Below are 26,433 nucleotides of genomic sequence, written 5' to 3'. Positions count from 1 at the left end.
TACAATCCACCTGTGTGTAATCAAGTCTCCGTATAAATGTCGCAAAGGTCGCAAAGTTCAAGGGGGCCGAATACTTTCGCAAGGCACTGTATTACTGTGTGGTTCTGACCCAACCCCCCACCATAGTTATTACTGTGTGGTTCTGAACCAACCCCCCCCACCACCCCACCAGAGTTATTACTGTATGGTTCTGACCCAACCCCCCCACAATAATTATTACTGTGTGGTTCTGACCCAACCCCCCCCCCCAGCCCTGTTTGTACCTTAAGGTTGTTTATCTCCTGTTGCTGGCTGGCGGGGGGTGGAGCTGAGCTGCAGTCCTGCAGCAGGGGGGTGGTCCCGTCTGCTCCCTGGGGGGGTGTCTGGGACAGTTTAATGATGACCTCGTCTTTGGCCTGGATGGTCTCCATCAGCATGCTCAGCTGCTCATTGATCTCCCCAACCTAGAAGGTAACCACAATATTAACCCTAACACCACCTAGAGGATAACCACAATATTAACCCTAACCCCACCTAGAGGATAACCACAATATTAACCCTAACCCCACCTAGAGGATAACCACAATATTAACCCTAACCCCACCTAGAGGATAACCACAATATTAACCCTAACCCCACCTAGAGGATAACCACAATAGTAACCCTAACCTAGAGGATAACCACAATATTAACCCTAACCTAGAGGATGTCAACAATATTAACCCAACCACAATATTAACCTAGAGGATGTCAACAATATTAACCCTAACCTAGAGGATGTCAACAATATTAACCCTAACCTAGAGGGGATGTCAACAATATTAACCCTAACCTAGAGGATAACCACAATATTAACCCTAACCTAGAGGATAACCACAATATTAACCCTAACCTAGAGGATGTCAACAATATTAACCCTAACCTAGAGGATGTCAACAATATTAACCCTAACCTAGAGGATGTCAACAATATTCAACAATATTAACCCTAACCTAGAGGATAACCACATATTAATTAACTAGAGGATGTCCTAACCTAGAGGATGTCAACAATATTAACCCTAACCTAGAGGATGTCAACAATATTAACCCTAACCTAGAGGATGTCAACAATATTAACCCTAACCTAGAGGATGTCAACAATATTAACCCTAACCTAGAGGATGTCAACAATATTAACCCTAACCTAGAGGATAACCACAATATTAACCCTAACCTAGAAGGTAACCACAATATTAACCCTAACCTAGAGGATGTCAACAATATTAACCCTAACCTAGAGGATAACCACAATATTAACCCTAACCTGAGAGGATGTCAACAATATTAAACCTAAACTAGAGGATAACCACAATATTAACCCTAACCTAGAGAACAAACACAATATTAATCCTAACCTAGAGGATAACCACAATATTAACCCTAACCCCACCTAGAGGATAACCACAATATTAAACCTAACCTAGAGGATAACCACAATATTAACCCTAAACTAGAGGATGTCAACCATATTAACCCTAACCTAGAGCAATATTAACCCTAATTTAGAGGATAACCACAATATTAACCCTAACCTAGAGGATGTCAACAATATTAACCCTAACCTAGAAGGTAACCACAATGTTAACCCTAACCTAGAGGATAACCACAATATTAACCCTAACCTAGAGGATGTCAACAATATTAACCCTAACCTAGAGGATGTCAACAATATTAACCCTAACCTAGAAGGTAATCACAATATTAACCCTAACCTAGAGCAATATTAACCCTAACCTAGAGGATGTCAACAATATTAACTCTAACCTAGAAGGTAATCACAATATTAACCCTAACCTAGAATGTAATCACAATATTAACCCTAACCTAGAAGGTAACCACAATAATAACCCTAACCTAGAGGATGTCAACAATATTAACCCTAACCTAGAAGGTAACCACAATAATAACCCTAACCTAGAGGATGTCAACAATATTAACCCTAACCTAGAGTATGTCAACAATATTAACCCTAACCTAGAAGGTAATCACAATATTAACCCTAACCTAGAATGTAATCACAATATTACCCCTAACCTAGAAGGTAACCACAATAATAACCCTAACCTAGAGCAATAATAATCCTAACCTAGAGAGGATTAGGAGAGGACGTCATTATTATTCCCTGTTTGATTATAGATCCAATGGTGGTTACTGGTGAGAGTAGAGATGGGCTATATCCAGGGGATTGGGACAGGGTGACTGGGACAGAGTAACTGGGAGGACATCAGACACTACTCTGAGGTGAGATGGGCTATATACAGGGGATTGGGACAGGGTGACTGGGACAGGGTAACTGGGACAGGGTGACTGGGAGGGCATCAGACACTACTCTGAGGTGAGATGGGCTATATACAGGGGAGTGGGACAGGGTGACTGGGAGGACATCAGACACTACTCTGAGGTGAGATGGGATATATCCAGGGGATTGGGACAGGGTGACTGGGACAGGGTGACTGGGAGGGCATCAGACACTACTCTGAGGTGAGATGGGCTATATACAGGGGATTGGGACAGCTTGTGGAAGGCAACCCTAAACTGGGAATGTGATTAAACGAATGTGATTAAACGAATAAAAGCTGAAATAAATCACTCTAATATTATTCTGACATTTCACATTCTTACAATAAAGTGGTGATCCTAACTGACCTAAAACAGGGATTTTTTACTAGTATTAAATGTCAGGAATTGTGAAAATTGAGTTTAAATGTATTTGGCTAAGGTGTATGTAAACTTCCAACTTCAACTGTATGTGTGTGTATGGCGTCGATATGCATGTGTGTGTGCGCATGTGTTTTGTGTGTGTGTGTGTGTGTGCGCGCATGTGTTTTTGTCGCGTGTGTTTTGCGTGTGTGTGTGTGTGTGTGTGTTGGAGTGTCAGTGTTGTATGTGTGGTTAAGTTCAGTTAGTGTACATTGGGCAAGACAGTCAGGGCATAAAATAAGGGATTCATGTATTTTGATTAACTGTTCAGCAGTCGTATGGCTTGGGGTAGAAGCTGTTCAGGAGTCTGATGGCTTGGGGGTAGAAGCTGTTCAGCAGTCGTATGGCTTGGGGGTAGAAGCTGTTCAGGAGAGTGGTGGGGTGGCTGTTGGGGGTAGAAGCTGTTCAGGAGTCTGATGGCTTGGGGGTAGAAGCTGTTCAGGAGTCGTATGGCTTGGGGGTAGAAGCTGTTCAGGAGTCGTATGGCTTGGGGGTAGAAGCTGTTCAGGAGTCGTATGGCTTGGGGGTAGAAGCTGTTCAGGAGTCGTATGGCTTTGGGGGTAGAAGCTGTTCAGGAGTCGTATGGCTTGGGGGTAGAAGCTGTTCAGGAGTCGTATGGCTTGGGGGTAGAAGCTGTTCAGGAGTCGTATGGCTTGGGGGTAGAAGCTGTTCAGGAGTCGTATGGCTTGGGGGTAGAAGCTGTTCAGGAGTCGTATGGCTTGGGGGTAGAAGCTGTTCAGCAGTCGTATGGCTTGGGGGTAGAAGCTGTTCAGCAGTCGTATGGCTTGGGGGTAGAAGCTGTTCAGCAGTCGTATGGCTTGGGGGTAGAAGCTGTTCAGCAGTCGTATGGCTTGGGGGTAGAAGCTGTTCAGCAGTCGTATGGCTTGGGGGTAGAAGCTGTTCAGGAGTCGTATGGCTTGGGGGTAGAAGCTGTTCAGGAGTCGTATGGCTTGGGGTAGAAGCTGTTCAGGAGTCGTATGGGGGGTAGAAGCTGTTCAGGAGTCGTATGGCTTGGTGGTAGAAGCTGTTCAGGAGTAGTATGGCTTGGGGGTAGAAGCTGTTCAGGAGTCGTATGGCTTGGGGGTAGAAGCTGTTCAGCAGTCGTATGGCTTGGTGGTAGAAGCTGTTCAGGAGTAGTATGGCTTGGGGGTAGAAGCTGTTCAGGAGTCGTATGGCTTGGGGGTAGAAGCTGTTCAGCAGTCGTATGGCTTGGTGGTAGAAGCTGTTCAGCAGTCGTATGGCTTAGGGGTAGAAGCTGTTCAGCAGTCGTATGGCTTGGGGGTAGAAGCTGTACAGCAGTCGTATGGCTTGGGGGTAGAAGCTGTTCAGCAGTCGTATGGCTTGGTGGTAGAAGCTGTTCAGCAGTCGTATGGCTTGGGGGTAGAAGCTGTTCAGCAGTCTGATGGCCTGGGGGTAGAAGCTGTTCAGCAGTCGTTTGGCTTGGGGGTAGAAGCTGTTCAAGCGTATGGCTTGGTGGTAGAAGCTGTTCAGCAGTCGTATGGCTTAGGGGTAGAAGCTGTTCAGCAGTCGTATGGCTTGGCGGTAGAAGCTGTTCAGCAGTCGTATGGCTTGGCGGTAGAAGCTGTTCAGCAGTCGTATGGCTTGGCGGTAGAAGCTGTTCAGCAGTCGTATGGCTTGGCGGTAGAAGCTGTTCAACAGTCGTATGGCTTGGCGGTAGAAGCTGTTCAGCAGTCTGATGGCTTGGGGGTAGAAGCTGTTCAGCAGTCTGATGGCTTGGGGGTAGAAGCTGTTCAGCAGTCGTATGGCTTGGGGGTAGAAGCTGTTCTGCAGTCTAATGACTTGGGGGTAGAAGCTGTTCAGCAGTCGTATGGCTTGGGGGTAGAAGCTGTTCAGCAGTCTGATGGCTTGGGGGTAGAAGCTGTTCAGCAGTGGTATGGCTTGGGGGTAGAAATTGTTCAGCAGTCGTATGGCTTGGTGGTAGAAGCTGTTCAGCAGTCTGATGGCTTGGTGGTAGAAGCTGTTCAGCAGTCTAATGGCTTGGGGTAGAGCTGTTCAGCAGTCTAATGGCTTGGGGTAGAAGCTGTTCAGCATTCGTATGGCTTGGGGGTAGAAGCTGTTCTGCAGTCTAATGACTTGGGGTAGAAGCTGTTCAGCAGTCGTATGGCTTGGAATGTTTAGGGCCTTCCTCTGACACGCCTGGTATAGAGGTCCTTTATGGCAAGAAACTCGGACCAAGTGATTACTGGGCCATACGCACTACCCTCTGTAGCGCCTTGCAGTTGGATGCCGTGCAGCATATCAAGTGATGATACAACCATGCTCTCAATTGTGCAGCTGTGTAACTTTTTGAGGATCTGAGGTCCCAAATCTTTTTTGCCTCCAGAGGGAGAATAGGTGTTGTCGTAACCTCTTCATGACTGTCTTGGTGTTGTTGGACCTTGATAAATCCTTAGCGATGTGGACACCAAGGAACTTGAAGCTCTCAACCTGCTCCACTACAGCCCCATCGATGAGAATGGGGGCGTGCTCGTTCCTGATTTTCCTGTAGTCCACAATAAGCTCCTTTGTCTTGCTCACGTTGAGTGAGAGGTTGTCGTCCTGGCACCACTGTCGTGTCTTCAGAAAACTTAATGATGTGTGTTGGAGCCATGCGTGGCCATGCAGTCGTGGGTGAACAGGGAATACAGGAGGGGACTAAGCACACACCCCTAAGGGTCACTGTGGGAACGACGTCATCGATGCACTTATTAATGAAGCCGGTGACTGATACCGTATTAGTCCTCAATGCCATCAGAAGAATCACGGAACATATTCCAGTCTGTGCAAAACAGTCCTGTAGCATACAGGGCCTTCCTCTGACATGCCTGGTATAGAGGTCCTGGATGGCAGGAAACTCATCAACGCATCTGTGTCATTTGACCACTTCTATTTCTACTTCTATTTTTTTTTTTACTGTAGTTACACGTGACATGCTGGTAGGATTATCCCTGCATTAAAATCACGGCCACTAGGATGAGCATTTTCTTGTTTTCTTATGGCCATCGCTCGTTGAATGCAGCCTTAGTGTCAGCATCGGCTTGTGGTGGTATATAGTGTCATGGAATTATTCAGTACATAATATTTCTCAAATACCGGAGCATGTGAGTTCAAATTAAAAGACAGGGGTTGATAAATAGTAGTAGTAGATAGTGTTGTCTGGAGCTTATCATGAGGTATTCTAACTGACTGGGTAGTTAGGTTTAGGGGTGATGTGGTTAGGGGTGATGTGGTTAGGGGTGATGTGGTTAGGGGTGATGTGGTTAGGGGTGATGTGGTTAGGGGTGATGTGGTTAGGGGTGATGTGGTTAGGGGTGATGTGGTTAGGGGTGATGTGGTTAGGGTTAGCATTAGGTGTTAGACTCTTGTAAGACTCTTCTCTGTATACATCAATGATGTCGCTCTTGCTGCTGGTAATTCTCTGATCCACCTCTACGCAGATGACACCATTCTGTATACATCTGGCCCTTCTTTGGACACTGTGTTAACTAACCTCCTGATGAGCTTCAATGCCATACAACACTCCTTCCGTGGCCTCCAACTGCTCTTAAATGCAAGTAAAACTAAATGCATGCTCTTCAACCGATCGCTGCCTGCACCTGCCCACCTGTCCAAGATCACTACTCTGGACGGCTCTGACTTAGAATATATGGACAACTACAAATACCTAGGTGTCTGGTTAGACTGTCAACTCTCCTTCCAGACTCACATTAAGCATCTCCAATCCAAAATTAAATCTAGAATCGGCTTCCTATTTCGCAACAAAGCATCCTTCACTCATGCTGCCAAACATACCCTCGTAAAACTGACCATCCTACCGATCCTCGACTTCGGTGATGTCATCTATAAAATAGCCTCCAACACTCTGCTCAACAAACTGGATGCAGTCTATCACAGTGCCATCCGTTTTGTCACCAAAGCCCCATATACTACCCACCATTGCGACCTGTACGCTTTCGTTGGCTGGCCATCGCTTCATACTCGTCGCCAAACCCACTGGCTCCAGGTCATCTACAAGTCTTTTCTAGGTAAAGCCCCGCCTTCTCAGTTCACTGGTCACCATAGCAGCACCCACTCGTAGCACGCGCTCCAGCAGGTATATCTCACTGGTCATCCTAAAAGCCCATTCCTACTTTGGCCGCATTTCCTTCCAGTTCTCTGCTGCAAATGACTGGAACGAACTACAAAGATCTCTGAAGCTGGAGACTCATATCTCCCTCACTAGCTTTAAGCACTAGCTGTCAGAGCAGCTCACTGATCACTGCACCTGTACATAGCTGATCTGTAAATAGCCCGTCCAACTACCTCATCCCCATACAGTATTTATTTATTTTTCTCCTTTGCACCCCAGTATCTCTACTTGCACATTCATCTTCTGCATATCAATCACTCCAGTGTTTAATTGCTATATCATAAATACCTCGCCTTATCTTACCTCATTTGCAAACACTGCACATATACCTTTTCCCCTACTGGATTATTGACTGTATGTTTGTTATTTCCATGTGTAGCTCTGTGTTGTTGTTTCTGTAGCACTGCTTTGCTTTATCTTGGCCAGGTCGCAGTTGGTCAGTTGTAAATGAGAACTTGTTCTCAACTAGCCTACCTGGTTAAATAAAGGTGGAGGTGCAATGAGACGTGGTTAGGGTTAGGTGAGACGTGGTTAGGGTTAGGTGAGACGTGGTTAGGGTTAGGTGAGACGTGGTTAGGGTTAGGTGAGACGTGGTATTGTGTGTGTATGTTATTAAGTATTGTTTTAAAAATATAAAATCATACAAGAATAATAATAAGAAAAACAACAAGAACAAGAAGGAGATCAAGACAAGAAGAACAAAAACCTGTATCTCTTCTAACCTTGACCTTCAGTCCTTTCAGCTCCCTCTGTAGACTCTCCTTCTCCAGGGCTAGACGCTCTATCTGGCAGCACAGGGCCTGGACCTGACCATCCCTGTCTAGGAGGAGGGCTTCCATCTGGGCTAGGTCCGACTGTGGGAACCCTGGGGCTGGAGGTGAGGCAGGTACTGGAGTTAATAGTGGCGCTGGTCGCATCTCCTCTGGGTGCTCCTCAAGGTCTGCTGAAGCAGTCTGACCAGCTCCTGGTGGAGGAGAGAAGACAGTGGTGGTCCTGTATGGATCAGTTGGTAGAGCATGGCGCTTGCAATGCCAGCAGTGTGAGTTCGATTCCCAGGGCCAACCACATGCAAAATGTATGCAGGCATGACTGTAAATCACTTTGGATAAAATGCGTCTGCAAAACAGATTACATTTAGATGTTAGTCATTGAGCAGACGCTTATCAAGGAGCAGTAAGGGTTAAGTGCCTTTACTTAAGGACAAAGGAACATTTCTCATCTAGTCGGCTCTGGGATTTGAACCAGTACCCTTTAGGTTACTGGATCAACGCTCTAACAGCAAGGCTACCTGTTCAAATTAGTTAGTTACTACTGGGAATGCTGCTACCTGCTACTCTAATGAGTTATTTACTACTGGGCACGCTGCTACCCTAATGAGTTAGTTACTACTGGGCATTCTGCTACCTGCTACCCAAACGAGTTAGTTACTACCGGGCATGCTGCTACCCTAATGAGTTATACCTGGGCATGCTGCTACCCAAATGAGTTAGTTACTACTGGGCACGCTGCTACCTGCTACTCTAATGAGTTAGTTACTACTTGGCATGCTGCTACCTGCTACTCTAATGAGTTATTTACTACTGGTCACGCTGCTACCCGAATGAGTTAGTTACTACTGGGCATGCTTCTACCTGCTACTCTAATGACTTAGTTACTACTTGGCATGCTGGTACCTGCTACCCTAATGAGTTGGATACTACTGGGCACACAGCTACCCTAATGAGTTAGTTACTATTGGACATGCTGCTACCTGCTACCCTAATGAGTTATTTACTACCGGGCATGCTGCTACCCTCATGAGTCAGTTACTACTGGGCATGCTGCTACCCTCATGAGTCAGTTACTACTGGGCATGCTGCTACCCAAATGAGTTAGTTACTACTGGGCACGCTGCTACCTGCTACTCTAATGAGTTAGTTACTACTGGGCATTCTGCTACCTGCTACCCTAACGAGTTAGTTACTACCGGGCATGCTGCTACCCTAATGAGTTATACCTAGGCATGCTGCTACCCTAATGAGTTAGTTACTACTGGGCATGCTGCTACCTGCTACTCTAATGAGTTAGTTACTACTGGGCATTCTGCTACCTGCTACCCTAACGAGTTAGTTACTACCGGGCATGCTGTTCCCTGAATGAGTTAGTTACTACTGGGCATGCTGCTACCTTCTACCCTAATAAGTTAGTAACTACCGGGCATGCTGCAACCCGAATGAGTTATACCTGGGCATGCTTCTACCCTAATGAGTCAGTAACTACTGGGCATACTGCTACCTGCCACTCCAGTGAGTTAGTTTCTACTGGGCATGCTGCTACCTGCTACCCTAATGAGTTAGTTACTACCGGGCATGCTGCTACCCTAATGAGTTAGTTACTACTGGGCATGCTGCTACCTGCTACTCTAATGAGTTATTTACTACTGGTCACACTGCTACCCGAATGAGTTAGTTACTACTGGGCATGCTTCTACCTGCTACTCTAATGACTTAGTTACTACTTGGCATGCTGCTACCTGCTACCCTAATGAGTTGGATACTACTGGGCACACAGCTACCCTAATGAGTTAGTTACTATTGGACATGCTGCTACCCTAATGAGTTATTTACTACCGGGCATGCTGCTACCCTCATGAGTCAGTTACTACTGGGCATGCTGCTACCCTCATGAGTTAGTTACTACTGGGCATGCTGCTACCCTAATGGGTCAGTTACTACTGGGCATGCTGCTACCCTAATAAGTCAGTTACTACTGGGCATGCTGCTACCCTCATGAGTCAGTTACTACTGGGCATGCTGCTACCCTCATGAGTCAGTTACTACTGGGCATGCTGCTACCCTCATGAGTTAGTTACTACTGGGCATGCTGCTACCTGCCACTCCAGTGAGTTAGTTTCTACTGGGCATGCTGCTACCTGCTACCCTAATGAGTTAGTTACTACCGGGCATGCTGCTACCCTAATGAGTTAGTTACTACTGGGCATGCTGCTACCCTAATGAGTTAGTTACTACTTGGCCTGCTGCTACCTGCTACCCTAATGAGTTAGATACTACTGAGCACGCAGCTACCCTAATGAGTAAGTTACTACTGGGCACACAGCTACCCTAATGAGTTAATTACTACTGGGCATGCTGCTACCTGCTACCCTAATAAGTTAGTTACTACCGGGCATGCTGCTACCCTCATGAGTCAGTTACTACTGGACATGCTGCTACCCTCATGAGTCAGTTACTACTGGGCATGCTGCTACCCTCATGAGTCAGTTACTACTGGGCATGCTGCTACCCTAATGAGTTAGTTACTACTTGGCCTAATGAGCTGTTACTACTTGGCCTGCTACCTGCTACCCTAATGAGTTAGTTGAGCACGCAGCTACCCTCATGAGTCAGTTACTACTGGGCATGCTGCTACCCTAATGAGTTAGTTACTACTGGGCATGCTGCTACCCTAATGAGTTAGTTACTACTTGGCCTGCTGCTACCTGCTACCCTAATGAGTTAGATACTACTGAGCACGCAGCTACCCTAATGAGTAAGTTACTACTGGGCACACAGCTACCCTAATGAGTTAATTACTACTGGGCATGCTGCTACCCTAATGAGTTAGTTACTACTGGGCATGCTGCTACCCTCATGAGTTAGTTACTACTGGGCATGCTGCTACCTGCTACTCTAATGAGTTAGTTACTACTTGGCATGCTTCTACCTGCTACACTAATGAGTTGGATACTACTGGGCACACAGCTACCCTAATGAGTTAGTTACTATTGGACATGCTGCTACCTGCTACCCTAATGAGTTATTTACTACTGGGCACGCTGCTACCTGCTACTCTAATGAGTTAATTACTACTTGGCATGCTGCTACCTGCTACCCTAATGAGTTGGATACTACTGGGCACACAGCTACCCTAATGAGTTAGTTACTACTGGGCACGCTGCTACCCGAATGAGTTAGTTACTACTGGGCATGCTGCTACCTGCTACTCTAATGAGTTATTTACTAGTGGGCACGCTGCTACCTGCTACCCGAATGAGGTAGTTTCTACTGGGCATGCTGCTACCTGCTACCCTAATAAGTTAGTTACTACTGGGCATGCTGCTACCCTCATGAGTCAGTTACTACTGGGCATGCTGCTACCCAAATGAGTTAGTTACTACTGGGCATGCTGCTACCTGCTACTCTAATGAGTTATTTACTAGTGGGCATGCTGCTACCCGAATGAGTTAGTTACTACCGGGCATGCTGCTACCTAATGAGTCAGTTACTACTGGGCATGCTGCTACCCAAATGAGTTAGTTACTACTGGGCATGCTGCTACCTGCTACTCTAATGAGTTATTTACTAGTGGGCATGCTGCTACCCGAATGAGTTAGTTACTACTGGGCATGCTGCTACCCTAATGAGTTAGTTACTACTGGGCATGCTGCTACCTGCTGCTCTAATGAGTTAGTTACTACTTGGCATGCTGCTACCTGCTACCATAATGAGTTAGATACTACTGGGCACGCAGCTACCTAATGAGTTAGTTACTACTGGGCATGCTGCTACCTGCTACTCTAATGAGTTAGTTACTACTTGGCATGCTGCTACATGCTACCCTAATGAGTTAGATACTACAAGGCATGCTGCTACCTGCTACTTTAATGAGTTAGTTACTACTTGGCATGCTGCTACCTGCTACCCTAATGAGTTAGTTACTACTAGGCATGCTGCAACCTGCTACTCTAATGAGTTAGATACTACTGGGCACACTGCTACCCTAATGAGTTAGTTACTACTGCACGCAGCTACCCTAATGAGTTAGTTACTACTTGGCATGCTGCTACCTGCTACCCTAATGAGTTAGTTACTACTAGGCATGCTGCAACCTGCTACTCTAATGAGTTAGATACTACTGGGCACACTGCTACCCTAATGAGTTAGTTACTACTGGGCACGCAGCTACCCTAATGAGTTAGTTACTACTGGGCACGCTGCTACCTGCTACCCTAATGAGTTAGTTACTACTGGGCACGTTGCTACCTGCTACCCTAATGAGTTAGTTACTACTGGGCACGCTGCTACCTGCTACCCTAATAAATTAGTTACTACCGGGCATGCTGCTACCCTAATGAGTTAGTTACTACTGGGAGAGAGCTAATATATATATATATATTTTTTATATATATTTTAAATTTCACCTTTATTTAACCAGGTAGGCCAGTTGAGAACAAGTTTTCATTTACAACTTCGACCTGGCCAAGATAAAGCATAGCAGTGCGACACAAACAATAAAGTTAAACAAACAAACGTACAGTCAATAACACAATAGAAACATCAATGTACAGTGTGTGCAAATGTAGAAGATTAGGGAGTTAAGGCAATAAATAGGCCATGGAGGCAAATTAATTACAATTTAGCATGAACACTGGAGTGATAGATCTGCAGATGATGTGCAAGTAGAGATTCTGGGGTGCAAAGGAGCAAGAAGATCAATAACAATATGGGGATGAGGTAGTTGGGTGGGCTATTTACAGATGGGCTGTGTACAGGTGCAGTGATCAGTAAACTGCTCTGACAGCTGGTGCTTAAAGTTAGATAGGGAGATATAAGTCTCCAACTTCAGTAATTTTGCAATTCGTTCCAGTCATTGGCAGCACAGAACTGGAAGGAAATGTGGCCAAAGGAAGTGTTGGTTTGGGGATGACCAGTGAAATACACCTGCTGGAGCGCGAGGTATTACTGGGTGTTGCTATGGTGACCAGTGAGCTGAGATAAGGGTGGGCTTAACCTAGCAAAGACTTATAGATGACCTGGAGCCAGTGGGTTTGGCGACGAATATGTAGCGAGGGCCAGCCAACAAGAGCATACAGGTCGCAGTGGTGGGTAGTGTTTGGGGCTTTGGTGACAAAACGGATGGCACTGTGATAGACTAGATCCAGTTGTCGAGAAGAGTGTTGGAGGCTATTTTGTAGATGACATCGCCAAAGTCAAGGATCGGTAGGATAGTCAGTTTTACGAGGGTACGTTTGGCAGTGTCATGACGTTGGCCTCTTTGGGTATAGCAAGCCCATCCCCCTCTCCCTGCACCCCCCTTACCTCCTTGAACTAGGTTGCTGTGGTCAGAGACACATCGCAAAATCCTGAGAATCTCCTCATGGACACACAGTATGGAGAGAGTAGGTTTTCATGGAGAACAAAGGAATTCCTTCCACCTCACAGAACTTGAGGTACGAACAAATTTCATGTTCCGGAGAAAGTATAAAAATGGTGAAGAATCCAGCTACTAACTGGTCCGTTTGTCATAACTTGGGGAAGCTCATGGGAGACGGTGTGGCCACATTACCATAACGCTGTTTATATAATAGCCCCAGATATGAGGTTTACATCTAATTGTTGTATAAGATGAATGAGAGAGTATGATACTGTTTACACAATTTTACAATGTGATTTTGGACTGTTTAATGAAGGAAAACTCAAAAAAGGGAATTGGATTTGAACTAAATCAGAGGACCGCCCCTGAGACCAGTTAGGGTCAGGCCTCCTGGGACAGCCCTCTTCGGCCCTTCCGAATAAAACCCTCACTCGGGTTTTCGATCAGCAGACCGAGCTTACCTCAATTACGAGATGGCTAAAGGTCGCAGACCATGTTTTTCTCCATTAGGAGGACAAAGGTTGTAGACCATTGCTGACTCTTTTAACCATACGTGGTTAAACTCTTAGACTATCGATACCGACAGAATAAGAACAAGTCTTTGATATTAATTACTAGTCTGCAGCTAGGAATTTGGTATCATTGAACGCGAAGAATGACAACCGCCGAAACAGCTATTCTATAACGAATGTCACTCTGAACCATCCCCTCTAACCACAACCCAGAGAGAGAGGGAGAGAGACGATTCTACAAAAGAAACAAACTTTTCACCAGCGATCAAGACGACACACTGAGCGTAAATATATATATTGATTGCAATTGTTCCCGAATGAGTGAGCGTTCATGTGTAAAGGATTAGCATTTCAATTGTTATAATTATTAACTTTGTAGTGACTTTAGTCGACCCCCACTCCCCCTCGTCTAACAAGCCGCCATGCCGGTTTAGCCCACTAGGGCACATTCTCCTATCATTTCATGTAACCACATTTACCTTGTTTGTTTGTTTATGCATTTCTGTGAATTAGTTAGTAATAAATACATTATTTAAGACAATTGATGTCTCATAGTGAAGACTGGGTTCGTGCAGATAACCAACCATTTACGATGTTTGGAATGAGACTAACGTGAGGTAAAGTAAATAATTCATTAATTCGAAGACTAATTGATCAGATAAAATATCTGAATAGTTATTTTAGGAAATTATAACTTTGTAATCTGAATATTTTTCCTTGGTGCCCCGACTTCCTAGTAATTACGGTTACATGATTAATCAGTCTAATCGCGTAATAACTCATTACAGAGAATCTTTGAGAAAAACTATCAGTCTTCAGTTAATGATAGTAAAGACAAAACAGCAGCATGAGTGAAGGATGCTTTGTTGTGAAATAGGAAGCCGATTCTAGATTAATATTGGATTGGAGATGCTTAATGTGAGTCTGGATGGAGAGTTAGTCTAACCAGACACCTAGGTATTTGTAGTCGTCCACATATTCTAAGTCAGAACCGTCCAGAGTAGTGATGCTAGTGGGGCGGGCGGATAAGGGCAGCAGTCGGTTGAAGAGCATGCATTTAGTTTTACTAGCATTTAAAAGCAGTTGGAGGCCACGGAAGGAGAGTTGTATGGCATTGAAGCTCATTTGGAGGTTTGTTAACACAGTGTCCAAAGAAGGGCCATATCAAATCAAATCAAAATCAAATTTTATTTGTCACATACACATGGTTAGCAGATGTTAATGCGAGTGTAGCGAAATGCTTGTGCTTCTAGTTCCGACAATGCAGTAATAACGAGCAAGTAATCTAACTAACAATTCCAAAAAAAACTACTGTCATACACAGTGTAAGGGGATAAAGAATATGTGCATAAGGATATATGAATGAGTGATGGTACAGAGCAGCATAGGCAAGATACAGTAGATGATATCGAGTACAGTATATACATATGAGATAAGTATGTAAACCAAGTGGCATAGTTAAAGTGGCTAGTGATACATGTATTACATAAGGATGCAGTCGATGATATAGAGTACAGTATCAACGTATGCATATGAGATGAACAATGTATGGGTAATGTAGGGTAAGTAACATTATATAAGGTAGCATTGTTTAAAGTGGCTAGTGATATATTTACATCATTTCCCATCGATTCCCATGATTAAAGTGGCTGGAGTAGAGTCAGTGTCATTGACAGTGTGTTGGCAGTAGCCACTCAATGTTAGTGGTGGCTGTTTAACAGTCTGATGGCCTTGAGATAGAAGCTGTTTTTCAGTCTCTCGGTCCCAGCTTTGATGCACCTGTACTGACCTCGCCTTCTGGATGGCAGCGGGGTGAACAGGCAGTGGCTCGGGTGGTTGATGTCCTTGATGATCTTTATGGCCTTCCTGTAGCATCGGGTGGTGTAGGTGTCCTGGAGGGCAGGTAGTTTGCCCCCGGTGATGCGTTGTGCAGACCTCACTACCCTCTGGAGAGCCTTACGGTTGAGGGCGGTGCAGTTGCCATACCAGGCGGTGATACAGCCCGCCAGGATGCTCTCGATTGTGCATCTGTAGAAGTTTGTGAGTGCTTTTGGTGACAAGCCGAATTTCTTCAGCCTCCTGAGGTTGAAGAGGCGCTGCTGCGCCTTCCTCACGATGCTGTCTGTGTGAGTGGACCAATTCAGTTTGTCTGTGATGTGTATGCCGAGGAACTTAAAACTTGCTACCCTCTCCACTACTGTTCCATCGATGTGGATGGGGGGTGTTCCCTCTGCTGTTTCCTGAAGTCCACAATCATCTCCTTAGTTTTGTTGACGTTGAGTGTGAGGTTATTTTCCTGACACCACACTCCGAGGGCCCTCACCTCCTCCCTGTAGGCCGTCTCGTCGTTGTTGGTAATCAAGCCTACCACTGTTGTGTCGTCCGCAAACTTGATGATTGAGTTGGAGGCGTGCATGGCCACGCAGTCGTGGGTGAACAGGGAGTACAGGAGAGGGCTCAGAACGCACCCTTGTGGGGCCCCAGTGTTGAGGATCAGCGGGGAGGAGATGTTGTTGCCTACCCTCACCACCTGGGGCGGCCCGTCAGGAAGTCCAGTACCCAGTTGCACAGGGCGGGGTCGAGACCCAGGGTCTCGAGCTTGATGACGAGCTTGGAGGGTACTATGGTGTTGAATGCCGAGCTGTAGTCGATGAACAGCATTCTCACATAGGTATTCCTCTTGTCCAGATGGGTTAGGGCAGTGTGCAGTGTGGTTGAGATTGCATCGTCTGTGGACCTATTTGGGCGGTAAGCAAATTGGAGTGGGTCAAGGGTGTCAGGTAGGGTGGAGGTGATATGGTCCTTGACTAGTCTCTCAAAGCACTTCATGATGACGGATGTGAGTGCTACGGGCGGTAGTCGTTTAGCTCAGTTACCTTAGCTTTCTTGGGAACAGGAACAATGGTGGCCCTCTTGAAGCATGTGGGAACAGCAGACTGGTATAGGGATTGATTGAATATGTCCGTAAACACACCGGCCAGCTGGTCTGCGCATGCTCTGAGGGCGCGGCTGGGGATGCCGTCTGGGCCTGCAGCCTTGCGAGGGTTAACACGTTTAAATGTCTTACTCACTTCGGCTGCAGTGAAGGAGAGACCGCATGTTTCCGTTGCAGGCCGTGTCAGTGGCACTGTATTGTCCTCAAAGCGGGCAAAAAAGTTATTTAGTCTGCCTGGGAGCAAGACATCCTGGTCCGTGACTGGGCTGGGTTTCTTCCTGTAGTCCGTGATTGACTGTAGACCCTGCCACATACCTCTTGTGTCTGAGCCGTTGAATTGAGATTCTACTTTGTCTCTGTACTGGCGCTTAGCTTGTTTGATAGCCTTGCGGAGGAATAGCTGCACTGTTTGTATTCAGCCATGTTACCAGACACCTTGCCCTGATTAAAAGCAGTGGTTCGTGCCTTCAGTTTCACACGAATGCTGCCATCAATCCACGGTTTCTGGTTAGGGAATGTTTTAATCTTTGCTATGGGAACGACATCTTCAACGCACGTTCTAATGAACTCGCACACCGTATCAGCGTATTCGTCAATGTTGTTGTCTGACGCAATACGAAACATCTCCCAGTCCACGTGATGGAAGCAGTCTTGGAGTGTGGAGTCAGCTTGGTCGGACCAGCGTTGGACAGACCTCAGCGTGGGAGCTTCTTGTTTTAGTTTCTGTCTGTAGGCAGGGATCAACAAAATGGAGTCGTGGTCAGCTTTTCCGAAAGGGGGCGGGGCAGGGCCTTATATGCGTCGCGGAAGTTAGAGTAACAATGATCCAGGGTCTTTCCACCCCTGGTTGCGCAATCGATATGCTGATAAAATTTAGGGAGTCTTGTTTTCAGATTAGCCTTGTTAAAATCCCCAGCTACAATGAATGCAGCCTCCGGATAAATCGTTTCCAGTTTGCAGAGAGTTAAATAAAGTTCGTTCAGAGCCATCGATGTGTCTGCTTGGGGGGATATATACGGCTGTGATTATAATCGAAGAGAATTCTCTTGGTAGATAATGCGGTCTACATTTGATTGTGAGGAATTCTAAATCAGGTGAACAGAAGGATTTGAGTTCCTGTATGTTTCTTTCATCACACCATGTCACGTTGGCCATAAGACATACGCCCGCATACGACATATGTATACAGAATGGTGTCGTATCCCCCTTTGAAAGGGGGATGACCGTGGCAGCTTTCAATCTTTCAGGGTCTCAGACAATACGAAAGAGAGGTTGAACAGGCTAGTAATACGCATTGCAACAATTTCGGCAGATAATTTTAGTGTCCAGATTGTCTAGCCCAGCTGATTTGTAGGGATCCAAATTTTGCAGCTCTTTCAGAACATCAGCTGTCTGGAGTTGGCTGAAGGGAAGCGGGGGAGGCTTGGGAAAGTTTCTGCAGGGTGTGCAGAGCTGTTGGCCGGGGTAGGGGTAGCCAGGTAGAAAACTTGGCCAGCCATAGAAAAACACTTATTGAATTTATTATATATAAATTAAAATTGGATATATCTGTGGTGACAGTGTTTCCTATCCTCAGTGCAGTGGGCAGCTGGGAGGAGGTTCTCTTATTCTCCATGGACTTTACAGTGTCCCAAAACTTTTGTAATTAGTGCTACAGGATGCAAATTTCTGTTTGAAAAAGCTAGCCTTTGCTTTCCTAACTGACTGTGTATATTGGTTCCTGACTTCCCTGAAAAGCGGGGCTATTCGATGCTAATGCAGAATGCAACAGGAGGTTTTGTGCTGGTCAAGGGCAGTCAGGACTGAGGTGAACCAAGGGCTATATCTGTTCTTAGTTCTACATTTTTTGAATGGAGCATGCGTATTTAAGATGGTGAGAAAAGCACTTTTAAAGAGCAACCAGGCATCCTCTACTGACGGAATGAGGTCAATATCCTTCTAGGATACCTGGGCCAGATCGATTAGAAAGGCCTGCTTGCTGAAGTGTTTTAGGGAGCATTTGACAGTGATGAGGGGTGGTCGTTTCACCGCGGACCCATTACGGATGCAGGCAATGAGGCAATGATAACTGAGATCCAGGATGATATCTAAGAGGGTGCCTATGTTTACTGATTTAGGGTTGTACCTGGTAGCTTCCTTGATAATTTGTGTGAGATTGAGGGCATCTATCCTAGCCTAGATTGTAGGATGGCTGGGGTGTTAAGCACATCCCAGTTTAGGTCACCTAACAGTACGAACTCTGAAGATAGATGGGGGCAATCAATACACATATGTTGTCTAGGGCACAGCTGGGGGCCGAGGGGGGTCTATAACAAGCGGCAACGGTGAGAAGCTCGAATTGTAGACTTGTTTCTGGAAAGGTGTATTTTTAAAAGCTAGAATTGTTTGAGCACAGACCTGGATAGTATGACAGAAATCTGCAGGCTGTCTCTGCAGTAGATTGCAACTCCGCCCCCTTTGGCAGTTCTATCTTGTCGTAAAATGTTGTAATTGGGGATGGAAATTTCAGGATTTTTGGTGGCTTTCCTAAGCCAGGATTCAGACACAGCTAGGACATCCGGGTTGACGGAGTGTGCTAAAGCAGTGAGTAAAACAAACTTAGGAAGGAGGCTTATAATATTACCATGCATGAAACCAAGGCTTTTACAGTTACAGAAGTCAACAAATGAGAACGCCTGGGGATTGGGGATGGTGCTGGGGTCTGCAGGGCCTGGCTTAACCTCTACATCACCAGAGGAACAGAGGAGAAGTAGGATAAGGGTACGGCTAAAGGCTATAGGAACTGGTCGTCTAGTGCGTTCGAAACAGAGTGAAAGGAGCAGATTTCTGGGCGCGGAATAATAGATTCAAGGCATAATGTAGAGACAAGGGTATGGTAGGATGTGAATACAGTAGAGGTAAACCTAGGCATTGAGTGACGATGAGAGGTTTTGTCTATAGAGGCACCAGTTAAGCCAGGTGAGGTCACCGCATGTGTGGGGGTGGGACAAAGGGCTAGCTAAGGCATATTGGGCAGAGCACGGCTGGAGACATGGCGATTCAGACAGCTAGCGGGCCGGGGCTAGCAGATGGGCCTTCGGCGATGTCGCAACGAAAGAGCCTGTTGAAACCACCTGAGATGATTACGTCGGCAGACCAGTCGTGACGGATCGGCGGGGCTCCGTGTTGGCAGTAAAGGGTCCAGGACAATTGGCAAAAGAGGTATTGTTGCCCAAAAATTGGCTGGTGGACCTCTTCGGCTAGCCAGGAGATGGGCCTAGCTCGAGGCTAGCTCCAGGCTAACTGGTGCTTGCTTCGGGACAGAGACGTTAGCCAGGAGTAGCCACTCTGATTGCAGCTAGTTAGCTGCGATGATCCGGTGTAAAGGTTCAGAGCTTGCGGTAGGAATCTGGAGATGTGGTAGAGAAAAAGCAGTCCGAAATGCTCTGGGTTGATATCGTGCTGTGCAGACTGGCACAGGTATTGACCGAGCTGAGGCTGGCTGGTGTACGAGTTATCGTTGAAGACCGCTAGCAGGGGCTAACTGACTTCTAGCTAGTAAGCTTCTGATGGGGGTTCCGGATCTAAAGTATAAAAATAGCAGATCCGTACCACATTGGGTGAGGCGGGTTGCAGGAGAGTATATTCAGTCCGTAGATGGAAAGTGAGATTAAAATATATCCGAAATATATACAACAAAAAGAGGAAAACTATATTTACACGGGACAGGACAAGGCAATCCGACTGCTACGCCATCTTGGGGCGTAGCAATATGCATTAATAATATGCATGTCAATCTCTCCTAGCTGAAAGTGGAGGAGAGGTTGACTTATCAGTTCTTTTATTTATGAAAGGTATTGACATGTTGAATGCACCGAGCTGTCTGTCTAAACTACTGGCACACAGCTCGGACACCCATGCATACCCCACCTGACATGCCACAAGAGGTCTCTTCACAGTCCCTAAGTCCAGAACAGACTATGGGAGCCACACGGTACTACATAGAGCCATGACTACATGGAACTCTATTCAACATCAAGTAACTGACACAAGCAGTAGAATCAGATTTTTACAAATAAATGTGCACGCGTCTGTGTGCGTGTTTCTCTATGACCTTACCTTCTGGGAGGTTAACTCCTCAGTCAGGTTGTTGTTCTCCTCGTGGAGGCGTGTCAGTTCCTGTTCCTGGCTCTGGAGGCGGAGCTGCAGCTCATTGGTCCTGCTGCCGTTACACTCCACTGGGGGTGTGGTCTGAGAAGAGGGGGAAGAGCTCTCTGTGCTGCGTCCTAACCTCCCTGAACCCATTATGTCCCGCAGAGTGGGCCGCTTGGGCCGCAACGAGGAACTGCTGCTCCGCCCGAAGTCAAATGTGAATGGAGAACCAATGGAGTCTGGGGGTGAGAGGTCAGAGGGAGGGATTACTATAGATTCAGATACAGTGCCTTCAGTCTTCCTGCATTTTTCAGCATGTTTTTACAAAAATATAGATTTAGAGTTAGTTAAACTTAGTGCACTCAGGCTATCCGGAAGGTCAAAGGTGGAGCCGTTATCTCTCTGTGGGTCTAACCTCAAGAAGTTCTGGAAAACAGTTAAAGACCAGGAGAATAAACCCTCCTCCTCACAGCTGCCCATGTCCCTTAATGTTGATGATGTTGTTACTGACAAGGAGCACATGGCTGAGCTCTTTAATCACCACTTCATTAAGTCAGGATTCCTATTTGACTCAACCATGCCTCCTTGCCTGTCCAAAATTTCCTCATCTCCCACCCCTTGTAATGTGACTATCCCGATGCTTCTCCCTCTTTTTCCCCTGCCCCGCTACAAAGTTTCTCCCTGCAGGGAGTCACTGAGTCCGAGGTGCTAGAGGAGCTCCTGAAACTTGCTGCCCCTATCATCACCAAGCCTATCTCTGACCTTTTTAACCTGTCTCTCCTCTCTGGGGAGGTTCCCATTGCTTGGAAGGCAGCCACGGTTCGTCCTTTATTTAAAGGGGAGATCAAGCTGATCCTAACTGTTAAAGGCCTATTTCTATTTTGCCTTGTTTATCAAAAGTGTTGGATAAACTTGTCAATAATCAACTGACTGGCTTTCTTGATGTCTATAGTATTCTCTATGGTATGCAATCTGGTTTCCACTCAGGTTATGGATGTGTCACTGCAACCTTAAAGGTCCATAATGATGTCACCATTGCCCTTGAGTTTAAGCAATGTTGTGCTGCTATTTTTATTTACTTGGCCATTATCTTTACAGACCAGCTGAATAATGTTAGATAGAGTTGTGTGTATTATCTCTACAGACCAGCTGAATAATGTTAGAGTTGTGTGTATTATCGCTACAGACCAGTTGAATAATGTTAGGTAGAGTTGTGTGTATTATCGCTACAGACCAGCTGAATAATGTTAGGTAGAGTTGTGTGTATTATCTCTACAGACCAGCTGAATAATGTTAGGTAGAGTTGTGTGTATTATTATATATGACCAGCTGAATAATGTTAGGTAGAGTTGTGTGTATTATCTCTATAGACCAGCTGAATAATGTTAGGTGGAGTTGTGTGTATTATTATATAGACCAGCTGAATAATGTTAGGTAGAGTTGTGTGTATTATTATTATATAGACCAGCTGAATAATGTTAGGTAGAGTTGTGTGTATTATCTCTATAGACCAGCTGAATAATGTTAGGTGGAGTTGTGTGTATTATTATATAGACCAGCTGAATAATGTTAGGTAGAGTTGTGTGTATTATCTCTATAGACCAGCTGAATAATGTTAGGTAGAGTTGTGTGTATTATCTCTACAGACCAGCTGAATAATGTTAGGTGGAGTTGTGTGTATTATCTCTACAGACCAGCTGAATAATGTTAGATAGAGTTGTGTGTATTATTATATAGACCAGCTGAATAATGTTAGGTAGAGTTGTGTGTATTATCGCTACAGACCAGCTGAATAATGTTAGGTAGAGTTGTGTGTATTATCTCTACAGACCAGCTGAATAATGTTAGGTAGAGTTGTGTGTATTATCTCTATAGACCAGCTGAATAATGTTAGGTAGAGTTGTGTGTATTATCTCTACAGACCAGCTGAATAATGTTAGGTGGAGTTGTGTGTATTATCTCTACAGACCAGCTGAATAATGTTAGGTGGAGTTGTGTGTATTATCTCTACAGACCAGCTGAATAATGTTAGATAGAGTTGTGTGTATTATTATATAGACCAGCTGAATAATGTTAGGTAGAGTTGTGTGTATTATTATATAGACCAGCTGAATAATGTTAGGTAGAGTTGTGTGTATTATCTCTACAGACCAGCTGAATAATGTTAGGTAGAGTTGTGTGTATTATTATATAGACCAGCTGAATAATGTTAGGTAGAGTTGTGTGTATTATCTCTACAGACCAGCTGAATAATGTTAGGTAGAGTTGTGTGTATTATCTCTACAGACCAGCTGAATAATGTTAGGTAGAGTTGTGTGTATTATCTCTACAGACCAGCTGAATAATGTTAGGTAGTGTTGTGTGTATTATCTCTACAGACCAGCTGAATAATGTTAGGTAGAGTTGTGTGTATTATTATATAGACCAGTTGAATAATGTTAGGTAGAGTTGTGTGTATTATTATATAGACCAGTTGAATAATGTTAGGTAGTGTTGTGTGTATTATCTCTACAGACCAGCTGAATAATGTTAGGTAGAGTTGTGTGTATTATTATATAGACCAGTTGAATAATGTTAGGTAGAGTTGTGTGTATTATTATATAGACCAGTTGAATAATGTTAGGTAGTGTTGTGTGTATTATCTCTACAGACCAGCTGAATAATGTTAGGTAGAGTTGTGTGTATTATTATATAGACCAGTTGAATAATGTTAGGTAGAGTTGTGTGTATTATCTCTACAGACCAGCTGAATAATGTTAGGTAGTGTTGTGTGTATTATCTCTACAGACCAGCTGAATAATGTTAGGTAGAGTTGTGTGTATTATTATATAGACCAGCTGAATAATGTTAGGTAGAGTTGTGTGTATTATCTCTACAGACCAGCTGAATAATGTTAGGTGGAGTTGTGTGTATTATCTCTACAGACCAGCTGAATAATGTTAGGTGGAGTTGTGTGTATTATCTCTACAGACCAGCTGAATAATGTTAGAGTTGTGTGTATTATTATATAGACCAGCTGAATAATGTTAGATAGAGTTGTGTGTATTATTATATAGACCAGCTGAATAATGTTAGGTAGAGTTGTGTTTATTATCTCTACAGACCAGCTGAATAATGTTAGGTAGAGTTGTGTGTATTATTATATAGACCAGCTGAATAATGTTAGGTAGAGTTGTGTGTATTATCTCTACAGACCAGCTGAATAATGTTAGGTAGAGTTGTGTATTATCTCTACAGATAATACACATATTGTTATATGGTGGAATTCTACATTTTGTATTGTAGATATGTAGTGGTCCGATAATGTAATATGATGTAATGTTTTATATTTTGTTTTACATGTAATGTAAGTGCCTTAATGTGTTTGGACGCCAGGAAGAGTAGCTGCTGCTTGGCAGGAAGGCAGGGGACAGAGGGTGAGGAGGAGAAGAAGGAGGTGAGGGTCAGGAAGGGGACAGAGGGCGAGGAGGAGGAGGGTGAGGGTCAGGAAGGGGACAGAGGGCGAGGAAGAGGAGGAGGTGGTGAGGGTCAGGAAGGGGACAGAGGGTGAGGAAGAGGAGGAGGTGGTGAGGGTCAGGAAAGGGACAGAGGGTGAGGAAGAGGAGGAGGTGGTGAGGGTCAGGAAGGGACAGAGGGTGAGGAAGAGGAGGAGGTGGTGAGGGTCAGGAAGGGGACAGAGGGTGAGGAAGAGGAGGAGGTGGTGAGGGTCAGGAAGGGGACAGAGGGTGAGGAGGAGGTGGTGAGGGTCAGGAAGGGACAGAGGGTGAGGAGGAGATGGTGAGGGTCAGGAAGGGGACAGAGGGTGAGGAGGGGAGGAGGAGGTGGTGAGGGTGAGGAGGAGGAGGTGGTGAGGGTCAGGAAGGGGACAGAGGGTGAGGAGGAGGTGGTGAGGGTCAGGGAAGGGGACAGAGGGTGAAGAAGAGAAGGAGGAGGTGGTGGTGGGGTCAGGAAGGGGACAGAGGGTGAGGAGAAGGAGGAGGTGAGGGTCAGGAAGGGGACAGAGGGTGAAGAGGAGAGGAGGAGGTGAGTGTCAGGAAGGGGACGGAGGGTGAGGTGGTGGTGGTGAGGGTCAGGAAGCGGATGGAGGGTGAGGAGGTGGTGGTGAGGGTCAGGAAGGGTCAGACGGAAGGGGACAGAGGGGGTGAGGAAGGAGGTGGGTGGTGGAGGGTGGTGAGGGGGTCAGGAAGGGGACAGAGGGTGAGGAGGAGGAGGAGGTGGTGGTGAGGGTCAGGAAGGGGACAGAGGGTGAGGAGGAGGAGGAGGTGGTGGTGAGGGTCAGGAAGGGGGGGACAGAGGAGGAGGAGGTGGTGGTGAGGGTCAGGAAGGGGACAGAGGGTGAGGAGGAGGAGGAGGTGGTGGTGAGGGTCAGGAAGGGGACAGAGGGTGAGGAGGAGGAGGAGGTGGTGGTGGTGGTCAGGAAGGGGACAGAGGGTGAGGAGGAGGAGGTGGTGGTGGTGAGGGTCAGGAAGGGGACAGAGGGTGAGGAGGAGGAGGTGGTGGTGGTGAGGGTCAGGAAGGGGACAGAGGGTGAGGAGGAGGAGGAGGTGGTGGTGAGGGTCAGGAAGGGGACAGAGGGTGAGGAGGAGGAGGTGGTGGTGAGGGTCAGGAAGGGGACAGAGGGTGAGGAGGAGGAGGTGGTGGTGAGGGTCAGGAAGGGGACAGGAGGAGGAGGTGGTGGTGGTGAGGGTCAGGAAGGGGACAGAGGGTGAAGAGGACTCTTACGTCTGTGTGAGTCAGTCTGAGGCTGGGTGGGAGGTTTGTGGTCCTGGTTGATGTCCTTGGTTGAGGGAGCGTCTAACATCTCCCACTCATCACCACTGCTCCCAGTGTAGAAGACAGAGCGTCTGTTCTCCTCCTCCTCGACCCACACGCAGACCTGACATGGAGTTCCTGGTGGACAGATAGAGGGGGACAGAGTAAGGGACATGGTCAACCACAACACATCCTTAGCAACAGAGAGAATAGGATATGAAGCCAGTGACTAGATCATTTAAAGATGAAAAGGAGGAAAGAGTTGGGTCGTGGATCCCTGTAGCATACTGCATATTGCTGTAGCACAATGCATATTGCTGTAGCACAATGCATATTACTGTAGCATAATGCATATTACTGTAGCATAATGCATATTACTGTAGTATAATGCATATTACTGTAGCTCCCTGGAGAATAATGTATATTACTGTACATACTGCATATTACTGTAGTATAATGCATATTACTGAATAAGTATACTAGCCCTGGAGAATAATGCATATTACTGTAGCATAATGTATATTACTGTAGTATACTGCATATTACTGTAGTATAATGCATATTACTGTAGCTCCCTGGAGAATAATGTATATTACTGTAGTATACTGTATATTACTGTAGTATAATGCATATTACTGTAGCTCCCTGGAGAATAATGTATATTACTGTAGTATACTGCATATTACTGTAGTATAATGCATATTACTGTAGCTCCCTGGAGAATAATGTATATTACTGTAGTATACTGCATATTACTGTAGTTATATCCCGAGCTGACATATTGCCCCTGAATAGCAGTTAACCCACTGTTCCTAGGGTCATTGAAAATAAGAATTTGTTCTTAACTGACTTGCCTAGTAAAATAGCATAATATATATTACTGTAGTATAATGCATATTACTGTAGTATAATGCATATTACTGTAGCTCCCTGGAGAATAATGTATATTACTGTAGCATAATGCATATTACTGTAGTATAATGCATATTACTGTAGTATAATACATATTACTGTAGCTCCCTGGAGTATAATGTATATTATTGTAGCATAATGCATATTACTGTAGTATAATGCATATTACTGTAGTATAATGCATATTACTGTAGCTCCCTGGAGTATAAT

General features: G+C 45.6%; 2 protein-coding genes across 2 annotated transcripts in view; both read right to left on the bottom strand.

The window, feature by feature from the left end:
• The window catches only part of LOC112255884 (TBC1 domain family member 2B-like), a 40,734-nt gene extending 15,328 nt beyond the window's left edge, over positions 1 to 25,406 (bottom strand). The window contains 5 exon segments of the mRNA XM_042322406.1: positions 264 to 443; positions 7,572 to 7,745; positions 7,748 to 7,813; positions 20,527 to 20,798; positions 25,282 to 25,406. Coding sequence (XP_042178340.1) covers positions 264 to 443; positions 7,572 to 7,745; positions 7,748 to 7,813; positions 20,527 to 20,798; positions 25,282 to 25,360 — 771 coding nt within the window. The 5' untranslated portion in view covers positions 25,361 to 25,406.
• Positions 25,407 to 26,433, bottom strand: part of LOC112247879 (TBC1 domain family member 2B-like) — a gene marked incomplete at its 3' end in the record, with an annotated part of 33,761 nt that continues 32,734 nt past the window's right edge. The window contains exon 5 of the mRNA XM_042327581.1: positions 25,407 to 25,449. Coding sequence (XP_042183515.1) covers positions 25,407 to 25,449 — 43 coding nt within the window. The remainder of the gene's footprint in view (positions 25,450 to 26,433) is intronic.

This window comes from Oncorhynchus tshawytscha, linkage group LG01 (assembly GCF_018296145.1).
Source record: "Oncorhynchus tshawytscha isolate Ot180627B linkage group LG01, Otsh_v2.0, whole genome shotgun sequence".
NCBI classification, from domain to species: Eukaryota; Metazoa; Chordata; class Actinopteri; order Salmoniformes; family Salmonidae; genus Oncorhynchus; species Oncorhynchus tshawytscha.
The sequence above is the reverse complement of the archived record's forward strand: the minus strand, read 5'-3'. Positions and strand labels throughout refer to the sequence as shown.